Consider the following 16210-nt stretch of genomic DNA (forward strand, 5'->3'; position numbering starts at 1 on the left):
ACCTTCTTTAGCCAACTATGGTTACAAGTTATATTGTTACAAACATAGGCAAATACTTTAGAGTCTATGATTGGATCATTATTGCAGTGATTATTATGTTTCTAGCATGTTATATGTTTGGCAACAGTTCTTATAACTCTATAATTGATGGAGTGTGTAGCTTTTCATTCATTCATCATGGCCATATTTCAGGATGACAATGTCAAGATTCATTCGGCTCAAACTGTGAAAGAATGGTTGTGAGGAGCATGAAGATTCATTTTCACAGATGAATTTCACAGACCTTAAATTCATTGAAAGTCTTTGGGAAGTGCTGGAGGAGACTTTACAGAGTGCCGGACTCTTGCATTGTCAATATAAGTTCTTGACCAAAAACTGATGCAGCTCTTGATGGAAATAACATCACAACAATTATTTCCATCAAGAGGTGCATCATTTTTTGGAATAGTGAAAGAGGAATTGTTAGAGTTTAGGGCTTTCCATTCAGATCATCCAATCATATCCATCTAATTAAAAGGGAGAGAGGAATGGTGTTCCAGCACCAGCAAAAGATTTTGATCCAGGAACACGTCCTAGTTGGCAAAATTACAGTCAGCCAATGGTTTGCGTGGGTGCTTTGGCTTACTGTATAAGCGTCTCCAATCAGAATCACAGCCTGTGCTTTTTGTCATGAAACAGATGCCAAATAGCATTTCTGTCTCACTGTAAAAAGATGAATAGACGATATATTGATTTCACCACCTAATGTGGGGTTGAGGGGATGTGAAGCTTGAGTGAACAAGTCATAGATATTGATTTGCTGTTTCCTTTCATTACTTGAGATGTATGAATTCATGAAAGCCAGATTTAAAAAGGGTTGAGGAATGAACATAAAAAAAAGCTGTTTTAGAGATAACCGCTGAGCACAAATGTCGCCCCAGGCTAAGAGGACGAGAACAGCAGCATACGAAAGAGGAAGAGGGAGGGCGGGAGAAACAAGAGGAAAGAGTAGGAGAAGCAGATGAGATGAGTGCTGAGAGTAGGACGAGGGCTGCAGAGGCGTTTGTGTAAGTGCAGACACCTGCAGGACTCCAGGGCACGGAGAGAGCTGCACCGTGGGCCGAGCTGTGTGGGAGAGAGTCAGCCAGCCACCCTACGCTCCCTCCGCCAGCCCTCGCTATTCACAGAGCTTCCATTCTCATTAGGAAACCTCAGCTGAATGAATAGGGTTTCAAACATTATGCCAAAGCCAAAAAGAGAGAGTGGGATTTTATGAAGCCATAATAGCTCTAATGGCTCTTAACAGGGGTGAAATGGACAATCCAAAACATTAAAAGTGAGTTGAAAGGTTCTTTGGCAGCTGCGATTATTGGTTTCAAAAGGTAAAAAAATTACTGCTTTACCAACAAAGAATATCATTTACTGTCACTAGGTCTACTTTAATGAGTGTAAACTCTGGTGAGTTGGACAACCTGTTTTTTGGTTTTTTTTTGAAAAAGATAAACATCCCTCCGTACCTTGTCATCTAACTTCTTGGCACAGAAGGAAAGCTCCAAGTAACCATTGTTCCCAGAAATCTCTTCTGCGTGAATCTGGGGAAATAAGAAAGGGATTAGCTGAGACAAAGCCAACATACTGTTATTGTTTGTACTCTATATTTGGACACAGACTCCACATCCATATGTGCTTTATAAACATCTCTCTATCTACCGACCCACCCACCACCCATCCATTAATCTTATCTTTGTGAGTTTTTAGATACCCTCCATTTTAGACACCCATACCATCCATCCATCCACCAACCCACTCATCCATTCATCCATCCATCCATAAACCCATCCATCCATTTTATCTTTGTGAGTTTTTAGATGTATAGATACCATCTATACACCCATACCATCCATCCGTCCACCCATCCGTCCATCCATCCATCCATACACCCATCCGTCCATCCATACACACATCCGTCCATCCATCCATCCATCCGTCCATCCATACACCCATCCGTCCATCCATCCATACACCCATCCGTCCATCCATCCATCCATCCGTCCATCCTTCCGTCCATCCGTCCATCCATACACCCATCCGTCCATCCATCCGTCCATCCTTCCGTCCATCCGTCCATCCATACACCCATCCGTCCATCCATACACCCATCCGTCCATCCATACACCCATCCGTCCATCCATACACCCATCCGTCCATCCATACACCCATCCGTCCATCCATCCATCCATCCATCCATCCGTCCATCCACCCATCCGTCCATCCATACACCCATCCGTCCATCCATACACCCATCCGTCCATCCATCCATCCATCCGTCCATCCATACACCCATCCATCCATCCATCCATCCATCCATCCATCCGTCCATCCATCCATCCATCCGTCCGTCCATACACCCATCCATCCATCTTATCTTTGTGAGTTTTTAGATGTATAGATACCATCTATACACCCATACCATCCATCCGTCCACCCATCCGTCCATCCATACACCCATCCGTCCATCCATACACCCATCCGTCCATCCATACACCCATCCGTCCATCCATACACCCATCCGTCCTTCCATCCACCCATCCGTCCATCCATACACCCATCCATCCATCCATCCAACCATCTTATATTTGTGAGTTTTTAGATGTATAGATACCATCCATCCAAAAAACCCACCCACCCATCCATACACCCATCCATCCATCCATCTTATCTTTGTGAGTTTTTAAATGTATAGATACCATCCATCCATCCACCCATCCCATCAACAAATCCGTCTGTCAATTCAACCAACTGCTTTTCCCATCCATCTGCTCAGCCCATCTGATCCATTCATCCAATTATCCATCCGTCCATCTGTCCTTCCATTCATCCATCCGCCCATCCCATCTATCCTTCTTTCTGTCTGTCCTTTTGTCCAGCCCATCCGTCTGTTTTTCCGCCCAGCCCAGATCTTTCTGTCTAAACATCTAAAAACTCACAAAGGTAAGTACAGTATGAACTGAAGAGAAACTGTAGGCACTTGATCAAAAGTCTGTGTTCTGGAAATGTTTTACTACATAATTTAATGTGAACAGTACTGATTAAGGAAGCCATTAATTGAGTTGTCTTTGACCTCTATTAGTTTGTTTGATAAGAAAATAGAGGGTGAAATGCTGAAACCATCCCATTTTGTTTCGTCAGCATAAAAAAAAAATCTACAACCCGAGTGAAATCCAATGAGGAGGTCCAGCAAAAACAGTCATTTCTTTGTCGTTTAAACATGAAAAGGCCATTAGTCTGCAGAGAAACTGCATTAAAACTGATGAGAAAGCAGAGAATCAACACCCATGATAAGGATGTGGTATTACGTTTTGTCTTACGAATGAACCTTGTCTGCCTGCAATAGAAACATGCAAAAAAAAAGCTTGGGGCATCACTTTTTTTAATGTGATTTGTTTTGCATGTGTGGCTTGTTTGAATTGAGTCGAACTAGCTGTGATGTTGTAATTGAAATACTATTTTCACATATTGAAATTTATATTCTACATTATTTTACACCATGTTAGCAGATATTGTAAGAATGTCTAGCGCCCGTCTACTTCCAGTACACCGGCAGAATTTAAGTTGGTGGTCAAACCGCCCGCACTGCAACCCAAACTACACAGACCTTACACAGGTTAGACCTTATTCCTGAAACCTGATGACTTTTTAATGCACCAGTGTTATAGAGATTCCCCATTATCTATCTCTCAGCCATCACACATACTAGCGGTTTCACTCAACTGTATCAAGAAATATTTTAAAGTGACATTTCATTCCAGAAGTAATAGGAAAAAAATCACTCATTTTGTAATGTGCAGTCATCCTCTGAGTATAGTGATGAGCAACGTGGGCAGGATTTGGCATTTAGTTGGCACTTCAAAAAAAAAAGAGGGTGGTCCTATAGACAGTGATGAATATCACTTCTGAGTGATAACTCAATGCATAACTGTTTTTTGTATAGGGGTGAGTGTAGGTGCCAACAACCCACCCATAGTTAAGGTCTGTTCACAGCAAGGATGATAATTATAAGTCCACACCACAATGATAACAACAATATATAATTGTGATATTTTTTAGAGTGATTTTTTTCAGCTGATATACGATTATCACGTGCATTATCATGTGTTAGTGTGGACGCTAATACAGTTATCGTTATAGTTATCAATGATGTGAACAAGCCTTTACAGACCTAATACTAAAAGAGAGACAGTGATTGATTTTGTCTAATTGAACACATTGATTTAGACACCCTTTGCCAAACAGTGGTTGGTCTGGCAAACAGTCTCTGCTATCTGACTGTCTTGTGTTTCCAGTAAAGTAACTCAAATTGTGTTGTTGTTATTCTGTACAGAAAATTAAAATGCCTTTGCGGATGCTAAAATTAAGTAAAGCCCGATGAAACTTCTACCATGAGAGCTCTTTCAGTGAATGTGTAAATGTAAACAGCAGCAATTAAACATCAATTGTGTGTGTAGATTGTTTCAACTCACTGTTATAGTGGATTTTCCAGCATATTTTCCATATTTCAGCAACAGAGGTTTCATCATCTTTTTTTGGGCCACTATCTATGGAACAGATTAAAAGGTTTTTAAGTCACCATGAAATCAAAATGGACAATTATTGTTTTTAATGGAATATTGCAGTATTTATTATAAATGATTTATCCATGCACATCAATATATTTTTTTTATTCCCTCGTAATGTATAATCAAAATAACTTCTCCTCGCTCTTGCAGCGACATCTCTTCTCTGATGACGTGTTTACTGACACGAGGGCGGGGCAACCTGTCACTCACATGAGATCGACCAATAGCAAACCACAACCATCAAATCAATTCCCCATGGACAAAATCATGTCCCGCCCTACTTTTTTCTCTTGTTAGAGATGCCGTTTCACTCGGATTTACATCACAATAAGGAAACTTGCATTTCATGACGACTTTAAGGAGATCAATAGTTATAAAATAGTAGATAGTTGAGAATGGCACTGTACACTACATGGACAAAAGTTTGAGGACAACTGAGCCCCAAAAGGTGTCTGTTGAACACTTAATTTCAAATTCAAGGTCAATTATAATGAGTTGGTCCTCCTTTTGCTGCTATTACAGCTTTTACTCTGTAGAAGGCTTCCATTCGTTGTTGGAATATGGATGCAGGGATTTGCTCCCATTCAGACATGAACATCAGTGAGGATTACCAGAAATATCCAAACCCATTAATTAGAAGTTAAATAATGCTTTTGGAGTTAAAAACTACAGTCAGGATTTACTAGATGCGCTGAGAAAAAAAAAACAAGGAAAAGAAAAACATGAAAAGGCGTAGACAGTCATTTTTGCAGTTGACCATATTGCATTTGCAGTTGTAGGAGTTTCCCTTTCAAAAGCAAAAATATTTAACGGCTAAAAAAAAGACACAGCTGCGATTGTTGTAGAATTTTGTCCACTCGTGATCACTTATTTGGAATTTCAGAAGAAGACTGTATCTGAAAATATCGTTTGCCAAGGTATTTTTAATTTGTGCTGCTCTTGCCTCTGCTGTTATGGAAATTAGTTGGCAGCTTGTTCTTTCATATGCAGATTGCCTGTAGATCACCTGCAGAACTTCCCAACTCCCAATGGCACTTTTAAAGGGTTAGTTCACCCAAAAATGAAAATTATGTCATTAATGACTCACCCTCATGTCGTCCCAAGCCCGTAAGACCTCCGTTCATCTTCGGAACACAGTTTAAGATATTTTAGATTCAGTCCGAGAGCTTTCTGTCCCTCCATTGAAAATGTATGTACGGTATACTGTCCTTGTCCAGAAAGGAAATAAAGACTTCATCAAAGTAGTCCATGTGACATCAGTGGGTTAGTTAGAATGTTTTGAAGCATCGAAAATACATTTTGGTCCAAAAATAACAAAAACTACGACTTTATGCAGCATTGTATTGTCTTCCGGTTCTGTTGTGGATCCGCGTTCAGTGCCGCCGCTGACGTAAGACGCTGCTGACGTGTGTCTGGTGTGTGTGTGTGTGTGTGTGTATTCTGGTTCTGTTGTGGATCCGCGTTCAGTGCCGCTGCTGACGTAAGACGCTGCTGACGTGTGTCTGGTGTGTGTGTGTGTGTTCTGGTTCTGTTGTGGATCCGCGTTCAGTGCCGCTGCTGACGTAAGACGCTGCTGACGTGTCATCTGGTGCGCCCGAGCTTCGTTTACAGTCTGAGGGAGACGCACGCTGGAAACGAAACAATCTTCGCAAACATGTCGAAGGATTTCCACACAGAGGAAGACTTGCATTTTTTTGCCCAGCCATATTTATTTGAACCCGAATACACGGACGCACCAGACACACGTCAGCAGCGTCTTACGTCAGCGGCGTCACTGAACGCGGATCCACAACTGAACCGGAAGACAATACAATGCTGAATAAAGTCGTAGTTTTTGTTATTTTTGGACCAAAATGTATTTTCGATGCTTCAAAACATTCTAACTAACCCACTGATGTCACATAGACTACTTTGATGATGTCTTTATTTCCTTTCTGGACAAGGACAGTATACCGTACATACATTTACAATGGAGGGACAGAAAGCTCTCGGACTAAATCTAAAATGTTGCTTAAACTGTGTTCCGAAGATGAACGGAGGTCTTACGGGCTTGGGACGACATGAGGGTGAGTCATTAATGACATAATTTTCATTTTTGGGTGAACTAACCCGGACCGGATTGTGGTCTCACGTTAATTTGCCCTGTTTGGTAAATCTGGCCCTTGGTGTATAAGATGTACAGGAAAAGTGACATCACCTGTCCAAGCGTGCATTCCACGCCACCCAGGAAGTCGTCATCGCGCGTTCCAATGCTGTGGGTTCCGTGGATGTCGTAAACTTCAAAGCGCAGTTTCTGTACTTCCTCAAAGTAGTAGTCCAGCATTAAGACTTTAGCAAAGACGGGATTCAGGTTACTCTTGATCACCTCAGTACGGTCCAGCTGAAAGAGAAGACAACAGATCAGTCAACAGCTAAAAACTGTCTCGCTGGAAGCATCTGGCTTCGCCACATTATCAAGAGTCAGATCACAGGCTGTGCTGTTTATTGGTATGTTTGTGCGCTGTCCCTGGATGAAGTCAAAGAAGTGACAGCAGCCGGGATGAAGGCCTCATGAGTCTGATTGTTGAGAGCTTCCACACATGCAGCTGTGATGATCATGGCCTTGCGCTCGTACAAAACCCATTTGTTCTCGTTTCTCATTCATCAGCTGTCTCTCTCCTCACCTCCCCCTGCTTTGCTATTGTTCTCTGGTGCACGTCAAAAACAAACAGAGCAAATACAATCATTTCTGAATTAAAACCTCACTGAGGCAATTAGCTGTAGGAGTTAATGCATCATTCTCCGAGACATTAAGGACATTAAGGAAATGTTGTGTTTAGAGATGCAATCTGAAAATAACAGTATAGGCATTGAACGAGACAAGCATTTGGGCTTTACTTTCCAATATACCAACGCAAAGGCTGAACGAACAAAGAATGGAAGTTCTACTCAAATGGAAATTTGGGTTTCACTTTATTTTGACGGTCCCTTTAACACATTCTGTTGACTATAAGTAAAGTTGCACCTACATGTCTACTAACTCTCATTTGAGTGTTAGTAGAGCATTATAGACTGGTAGGGTTAGGGTTGTTAGCAGATATTAACAGTCTACTAATACTCTACTGAGAGTTAGTTGACATTTAGTTGCAAAGTTACTTATAGTCAAGTTCAAATAAACAATCCACCAAATCACTGGAGACCCTGCAGAGAAGTGCTGATGTTTACGACACATTTTTAATGGTTTTACTAATCCCATTTAGTGTAAATGTATCCCAAAATAAGTCACTGTTTTTGAGCAAGAAAACTATTGCTCTGTTTGCAAAAAGTGAAGCTATGGGATTTTGCCTCCTTAGACAGCATCAAAGTAGTTTCTATTTTTGTTAGTAGCTTAGTTGACTACTTTTAAAAAAAGGAAGATCTGTTTATGAATCTGTGGGAAATTATACAGTCTTAAAGTAGCACCCAAACACTGCTAGACCGACTGTCATTCTCTGGTGTATTTCTATAAAGGTCATTTGTTACTGTCACACAAAATGTAGAAGAAAAAAAAACGTTTAAAATCAGCATGTGAGGTAATCAATCACACTCCCAGTAAATCAGATTAACAGTGTCAAACCTCTAATGTGTCTGTATAGCATATATCAAGCAGGGAATGACCCTCCTCCATCAGTCAATGTTTGACAAAGTCTCAGCGATTACATACAGCCTCACATATAAAATATTCAGCCCTTCAATCTACTATGCATGTGCCCTTGAACTAAGTCGTACGCACTTTCACATAGCGCAAGTGGTAGTTAATCCAACTAAAGGAGCTGGTATGGGACGAATATAAAAAAAAACATTATGTCCAGGTCATAATTCATCCAAAATCAAAAGAAGGAAATGAGAATTCAGCATTAAAAAAAGGACCATTAATATATTATCCTTTGTGATATTGTTTTCATGATAAGTGCATTTCCCCCATCAAATTCTCATACTATAATGAGACACTGTAAAGTAGTATTTGTACAGAAAAGTTTCACGTACTGCCTTTAATTTATGATAATTTAAATAATAAAAAATGTCACAATGCAAAACAAAAAAAAGAATGGTCCATATTAATTTCAATGTTTTTTTTTGTTATAGAGTTTCTTTATAGAAAATATAATTTTCCAATAGACCATGTTTTAAAGAGATTTGCATATGTAAATATAATTTATAGCACTGGACTGTTTAGACTTAAAATAGATGACTTCCTCCTGGGAGGTCAAAAAAATGCATTTCTGATTGCTAATATTACTTTTGAGGAGGATCCTGGATGTAGAGCATGACATTGAGAAACCATTATGTCCAATAACCTCTCGATTGGATTACTGCAATACTGTGCTGGCCGAATGGTTTCTGAATCCCTATAGCTAGTTCATACTGCTGCAACTAGAGTCTCTGCTATCGCTCCGAACACCCAACTGCCTCCCGCGGCTCCTCCAATCACAGGAAAGCAGACCTCTTATCAATTCCAAGTACATCTGCTGCTGGAAACCCATTTTGTTACAGAACTCCCTATTATGGAACGACCACCGACAACATGCAGAAATCAGACACATTCCCTATACTGAAAACTCTGGCTGCATGGGTCAACTCCCGTACACAGCCAAAACTGGATCACGTAGAGTCTGAAATTAAATTATGATATTGTTAACCTTCCAATTATCTTGTTTTCTCAAGTTATGAGGTGAGGCGAGGCGACGGCTGTGTACCTTTGAGTGGATTTCTCATTAGAGCTTTTATCACTTACCACTGTTTGCTCACTGCGAGTTTAGACTTATCGCCATATTAAGATTGTTAAAAGCTTTGAATAAACAAATAGGTCCCAAACTTCTGTTTAGTTCAGCGGAACAAATCTTCAAAAACAGCGAGTTAGGAAACCAAGAGGATCTTATTGTCAACATGAAGAACATCATAGTGAGTTAAACAGCTGTAAGGGGGCTGTTAAATGAGCCGGCGTTTGTCTCTTTACCCCTTACGGTGGCTGCTTTATGATGTCTGAGCAGTATAAGAGAAGCAGTGACAGAAAGGAAGTGATGTACAGCCTAAGAGTGTTGTAGAGAGATTACACAGCAGGTTCTTGAGGGTCTCAGTGCAACAGAATATTATGCTAAATTTACACATACTATGCAACGTTCATCTTGAGAGAGAGTAAGTGAAAGAGAGCGCAAAGAGAGATATGAGTAGGCTTAGCTCCCACTCAATTTTAGCTCTTGATTTGCATAACAATGGCACTTCCCATTGATAGGTGCTGCATGAGCAGATAGTGGAACACCTAATGGCTCAAGAGCACCAGAGAAGCACTCAGTACAACATAGAGGCAAAAATCCACATGGTCAGGATCAGTTACGAATAGTTACAATATAGCTGCATACGGATATGCCGACCCAGGCTCATTGGAAAAATAGCAATATTTCTGCATGATGAAATGTCTAGAGAGTGTCACTAAAAGCATGTTTGAGTTTTAACCAAAACTGATTAACGTGAATCTGGTAAGTTTTTATTACTGTTGTCCCAGACAGCAACTTATGCTTTTCCACGGCATGGTTTGATACGGCACGCTTTGGCGCTTTTCCACTGCATGGTACGGTACGGCACGGCTCACTTATGGCGCTTTTCCACTGCATGGTACGGTACGGCAAGGCTCACTTATGGCGCTTTTCCACTGCATGGTACGGTACGGTACGGCTCACTTGTGGCGCTTTTCCACTGCATGGTACGGTACGGCACGGCTCACTTGTGGTGATTTTCCACTGCATGGTACGGTACGGCACGGCTCACTTGTGGCGATTTTCCACTGCATGGTACGGTACAGTACGGCTCACTTGTGGCGCTTTTCCACTGCATGGTACAGTACGGCACGGCTCACTTGTGGCGCTTTTCCACTGCATGGCACGGTACGGCTCACTTGTGGCGCTTTTCCACTGCACGGTACAATACGGTACGGCTCACTTGTGGCGCTTTTCCACTGCACGGTACGGTACGGCACGGCTCACTTGTGGCGCTTTTCCACTGCATGGTACGGTACGGCACGGCTCACTTGTGGCGCTTTTCCACTGCATGGTACGGTACGGCACGGCTCACTTGTGGCGATTTTCCACTGCATGGTACGGTACGGCACGGCTCACTTGTGGTGATTTTCCACTGCATGGTACGGTACGGCACGGCTCACTTGTGGCGATTTTCCACTGCATGGTACGGTACGGTACGGCTCACTTGTGGCGCTTTTCCACTGCATGGTGCGGTACAGCACGGCTCACTTGTGGCGCTTTTCCACTGCATGGAACGGTACGGGACGGCTCACTTGTGGCGCTTTTCCACTGCATGGTACGGTACGGTACGGCTCACTTGTGGCGCTTTTCCACTGCATGGTACGGTACAGCACGGCTCACTTGTGGTGATTTTCCACTGCATGGTACGGTACGGCACGGCTCACTTGTGGTGATTTTCCACTGCATGGTACGGTACGGCACGGCTCACTTGTGGCGATTTTCCACTGCATGGTACGGTACGGTACGGCTCACTTGTGGCGCTTTTCCACTGCATGGTACGGTACGGTACGGCTCACTTGTGGCGCTTTTCCACTGCATGGTACGGTACGGTACGGCTCACTTGTGGCGATTTTCCACTGCATGGTACGGTACGGTACGGCTCACTTGTGGCGCTTTTCCACTGCATGGTACGGTACGGCACGGCTCACTTGTGGCGCTTTTCCACTGCATGGTACGGTACGGTACGGCTCACTTGTGGCGCTTTTCCACTGCATGGTACGGTACGGCACGGCTCACTTGTGGCGCTTTTCCACTCCATGGTACGGTACGGCACGGCTCACTTGTGGCGCTTTTCCACTGCATGGTACGGTACGGCACGGCTCACTTGTGGTGCTTTTCCACTGCATGGTACGGTACAGCACGGCTCACTTGTGGCGCTTTTCCACTGCATGGTACGGTACGGCTCGCTTCGGCTCGGTTTAAATGGTACCACCTCTGTTGAGGTTCCAAGCGTATCGTACCGATACTAAAATGTGACGTGAACACACTGCAGATCACTGATTGGTCAGACAGAATCGTCACTACCAGCGTCATTGTATTTGCGAGACATCAAACCCGCTAGATTTAAATAGCCAGTAACAATCTACCACACTCACTTAATAATCTACCACACACACTTAACCTAACCGATAATGTTAAAAGCAAACGTGAGATCAAAACGCGTTTGTTCAAGCAACTATGCCGTTTTAGCTTGCTTCTACAAGTCTTCGAGCTCTTTTATCATGACTCGTGTTTCACAGGACTCGTACGCAGGCGCTCCACATCACAAATGCAGTGCTGGAACACGTGGATTCCACATCTACCAGATGTGGCCCGGATCTGGGCCGACACTATGTTGCTGTCTGGTAAACCACATGAAAATCATTATTAATAGATAATTTGCCCCTATAATCATAATTTTTGTAAAAAAGGAAAACAAGATGTTTGCGTTTTACTGTCTCTATTGTTAATTTCAGCTGGAAACTGCAGTAAATTGTGTGTATAGGTTTGCATTTTTTTTTTATGCATACACTAGCGTATGCATGTGCAGAGAGTACAGTTGGTGGCAACACTGGCCCTGGGCCGTTTCACAGTCGAAGAAGCAGTGGAAGAGAGAGAACTACAACAAACTACTGAAGATCGTGATGTGGAGCGCTCGGTCCTGTGAAACACTAGACACAATAAAAGAGCTCAAAGATTTGTAGAAGCAAGCTAAAACGGCATGGTTGCTTTAGCAAATGTATTTATCAAGTTTGCTTTTGTGAACACTATCGGTTAGGTTTAGGGAAGCATTTAGTGTAGGTGGTACATTATTTTCAAACGCAATAAAGCATAAACCTTTTAGAGCCACTCACTGGACATTTCGTTTCCGAACTGCTGTGATTCGCACAACCAGTGTGATAAAACATTGCCAGATTCAAGTTCATCTGTTTCGGATAAAACTGAACCCGCTTTTAGGGACACTCACTGGACATTTCACTTTGAAAGTCTGGAAAAAAAGTGCAAGAAGCAACATAATATTTTGTATTATGTTAATAAGCCTGGGTTTACCAGCTTAGTTTGCTTGAAAGTAGAGTGACTATGCTGGTCCACCAGCACTACCAGATCTAACCAGAATAAACCAGCCTTGACCAACATGGAATTCCTGCTGATAATGCCGGATTTTTCAGCAGGGTACCTGTCCCGAACTGGTCGGAGACCAGAAAGTTGAGATCCAAATGCAGCTTTAATTATGGGCAATCCAGACACGTAATCCAATAAACAGGCAACAGGTCAAAACACAGGTAGGCAGTCCAAACAAACAAACAAACAAACAAACAAACAAACAAACAAGCAGGGGTCAGAGGCAAAAGAGTAATCCACGGAACAGGAAAGAAATCCAAAAACCAAACGACATGAAACCAGGGATAAAGCTCGGAAATGCAATGCAGCAACATACAAAACTTCGCATTGAGTGAATGAGTGAACATGGTATAAATAGGCCGAGACTAACAGGGTAATGAGACACAGGTGAATGCAATCAGTGATGATGAGTCTGGGCAGTGAGTTATGGGAAATGTAGTTTGTGAGGGATTGCTAATAGTCTGGTGTGGAGTGCCCTCTAATGGCTCTCAAGGGCACTCCAGCTGGTGACCGTTACATAACCCAGCAAACACCCAGAATACCTTAGCAGCCATATAAATATATATATACAGTACATAGATGCCTCATTAGTGGCTGTTTCTACGCTGTAAAATTATATGATCGATAAGTTACAATATGTTTTTGCATTGCTTCAACTCATCAAAATAAGTTAAGCAATTTTCTACTTTTTTTTTTAAGTTATACAAGATTCAACATTTTTTAAGTCAGTTTAATGTCATTTAAGTTGAAATTACTTGATCATCCAAGTTGATTGTACTTAAAAATGTAAGGCAACAACTTATTTTGGGCCGCTATACAAATATTAACACTTATTCGTGTATCATATCGTACAAGGTTTAAAACACTTAAATAGACGTCGTTCTAAACTCCGCTTTTAACCCCGGGTAAAGGAACATTTCACACTTATTTAGAAGCGGGGTTAGCACCGCTTTTTACCCGGGGTTAAAAACCCTGCTTCTGAGCAGAACTTGTACAGTGTGAAACGATGCGGTGTTGGAATGTTACAGCTAGACGCTTAGCAACAGACACGAACTCAAGCCACCGATCACGAACTCAAATTTGCGTGTTTTGGAAAGTCTCGGAAACACTGTGCATTGTATATAAACAGTATATTCAGCGTTTGAGAGCAAAAATGTCAAAGGCTGACAAAAAACATGACAATTTGAGTGGAAAAGACACACACCAACTTTGGGTCAAATATGGACAAACCCAGCCATTGGGTTAAATTTTTTAATTGCATTTTTAAAGGAGCACTTCACCCATTTCAACATTAATCTTTATTGAAAGTGGGTCATATATGTAGTCGAAATGTAAAAGAAATTTTGAATTTGGTGCCCTCTTGACCGAGAAAAGACAGAAAATAACTTTTGGGCGCATTTGTATGTAAGACAACAACTCCCACAATGCACCACATTGCACAGCTCCGCAAGCCACTCCCACTAATCCAGAACAGCAGCGCAAACATCACAAATCACTCTTCCGTCTACAAGGCTAACGTTAGCTGCCACCAGAGTTAGAAATTCATTTCACACAAAATTTATAGTTAGTTGGCTGTGGCGAGCAGGACGAGGGCGAGCCGAGGCACGTGAGATGACTGCGCGAGGCCGGTGGTGTGAGTGATAATGAACGACACCGGTGAGACGCACCGGTCTCTCTCGCGTCTCTCACCGAGGAGCGACGACAGGGCAGATCGAGTGAGGAACAGGCCTGATTTTATGTTGTGTTTTGTTTCTGTTGTGTGTGGCCAACAGTGCGGGGCTGCTGGCTTATACTTTTGTTTTGTATTTGTTTATTTTACTATTAAAATGTTTGCCTGTTCCCGCCTCATTCTTCCCACAACAACGAACCCCGTTACATTGGCAAACTCATTAGCGAATTACTCCTCGTTTGTATTTCTTTCTATATGGTGAATTATTGCATGATACCTGGTTCAGTCAGAACATGCGGTGCGACACGAGGATGGTTCACATCACAACACAAACGTCCGTGTGCTCGTCTAATCAGAGAGAAATTGCTATCGTTGAAATTCTCTACAGCAGACGGAATCTATCTGTGTCCGTAGCGCACAGCGAGAGCACAGGCACCAGCAGTCCGCCCAGCTCGAGCCAGTCCGGGCTCCTCGTCCGCCTCCATCAGCCTCAGCTGCTCTTCGCTATATTGTGGCTCGTATAAATAGCCACGAACATCAGTTTCGAGCAGTAAAACACTTAAATCCTTTTTTCTCCCATCTCAGAAAAAAAAACAAGCAAAATTCCACCATCATTATAATATATGACTGGGTTTCTAACAATACAAACCTTAATGCAAATGGGTGAAGTGACCCTTTAACCCAACTTTTGGGTTTGTCCATATTTGACCCAAAGTTGGGTTAAAACAACCCAGCATTTTTAGAGTGCACAGTTTCATTCTTTCCTTTATAGTCCGAAATGTCTATTCAGTATTAACTCGATAGTACAGTCGGCAATACGAGGATGCGCAATGCTAGGGCTTTTATGTAAACAGGTCGAGTGCTGCGATCCAGTCAGTGACGCTGACACTGCAAATAAGAATGTTAACCTAGGATTTAGGAACGACCAGTGTGAAACGTCATCTTATGAATACCCAGGATTAATTGTTAACTATTAATTATGAGCAGTGTGAAACGTGAAGCAAGATTATCCAGGATTCCATTTACCCAGGGTTTAGAATGACCCAGGGTTAACTTTTTCAAGTGTGAAAAGCCCTATTGATTTGAACAGCATCTAAAATGTTGTCTGTTCCAAGATGGCGGACGCATCGTAGTGTCTGGATTGGTCGAATGTGGCATCTATGTATATCCATGCTAGCATCTGCCTAGAATACACAGACAGTTACATAGCAACACTCTAACAACAGCTTAGAATGTCTTCGCAACCACACCGAGTTTTGCATGGGAATTTTCAGGCAGAATATCTGAAAATCTACTTTTGTTATACACTGGAGAATTTCTTGACTCAATTTTGAACTCAAGTTTTTTTGCGGTGCAGTGCATAAACACATTCTGAATTCATATTTTGTGCCCTAAGTAATGTTTTAAAAACAGTGTATTTTTAAATCCAGTTTCAACATCTGTCTTTTGCTGGGAAGGGACTGCATTTGGAAGATAACAAAAACTGATAGCAGTCAGAGATTTGGTAAGCTTTTTACAAACCACTTGACATCTCAACAAAACTGCCTAATGTGTTCATCGAGCTATGATTTAAATGGATACGTTTAGCAAAACAGGACAATGGTGAACATGTCTGTTGCTTCGATCATTCAATTGTACAGCAGCAACAATCGTGATGTTGTAACAATTCATACGCTCATTGCTTGCATGAGAACAGCGTAATGTTTTACTTATCATATTCTGGGCATTCTGATAATATGATCATGGATCGATGTAACGTGTTCCACTTATTTAAGAAGTCATGGGATGTA

General features: G+C 42.1%; 1 protein-coding gene across 1 annotated transcript in view; it reads right to left on the reverse strand.

The window, feature by feature from the left end:
* Nucleotides 1-16210, reverse strand: part of cpne7 (copine VII) — a 57760-nt gene that overhangs the window by 34517 nt on the left and 7033 nt on the right. The window contains exons 3-5 of the mRNA XM_056265828.1: nt 6793-6975; nt 4500-4574; nt 1497-1571 (exon numbers count right to left, since the gene is read on the reverse strand). Of these exons, the coding sequence (XP_056121803.1) occupies nt 1497-1571; nt 4500-4574; nt 6793-6975 (333 nt within the window). The remainder of the gene's footprint in view (nt 1-1496; nt 1572-4499; nt 4575-6792; nt 6976-16210) is intronic.

Source organism: Rhinichthys klamathensis, unplaced genomic scaffold (assembly GCF_029890125.1).
Source record: "Rhinichthys klamathensis goyatoka isolate OS25496 unplaced genomic scaffold, OSU_Roscu_1.1 h1tg000240l_1, whole genome shotgun sequence".
NCBI lineage: Eukaryota > Metazoa > Chordata > Actinopteri > Cypriniformes > Leuciscidae > Rhinichthys > Rhinichthys klamathensis.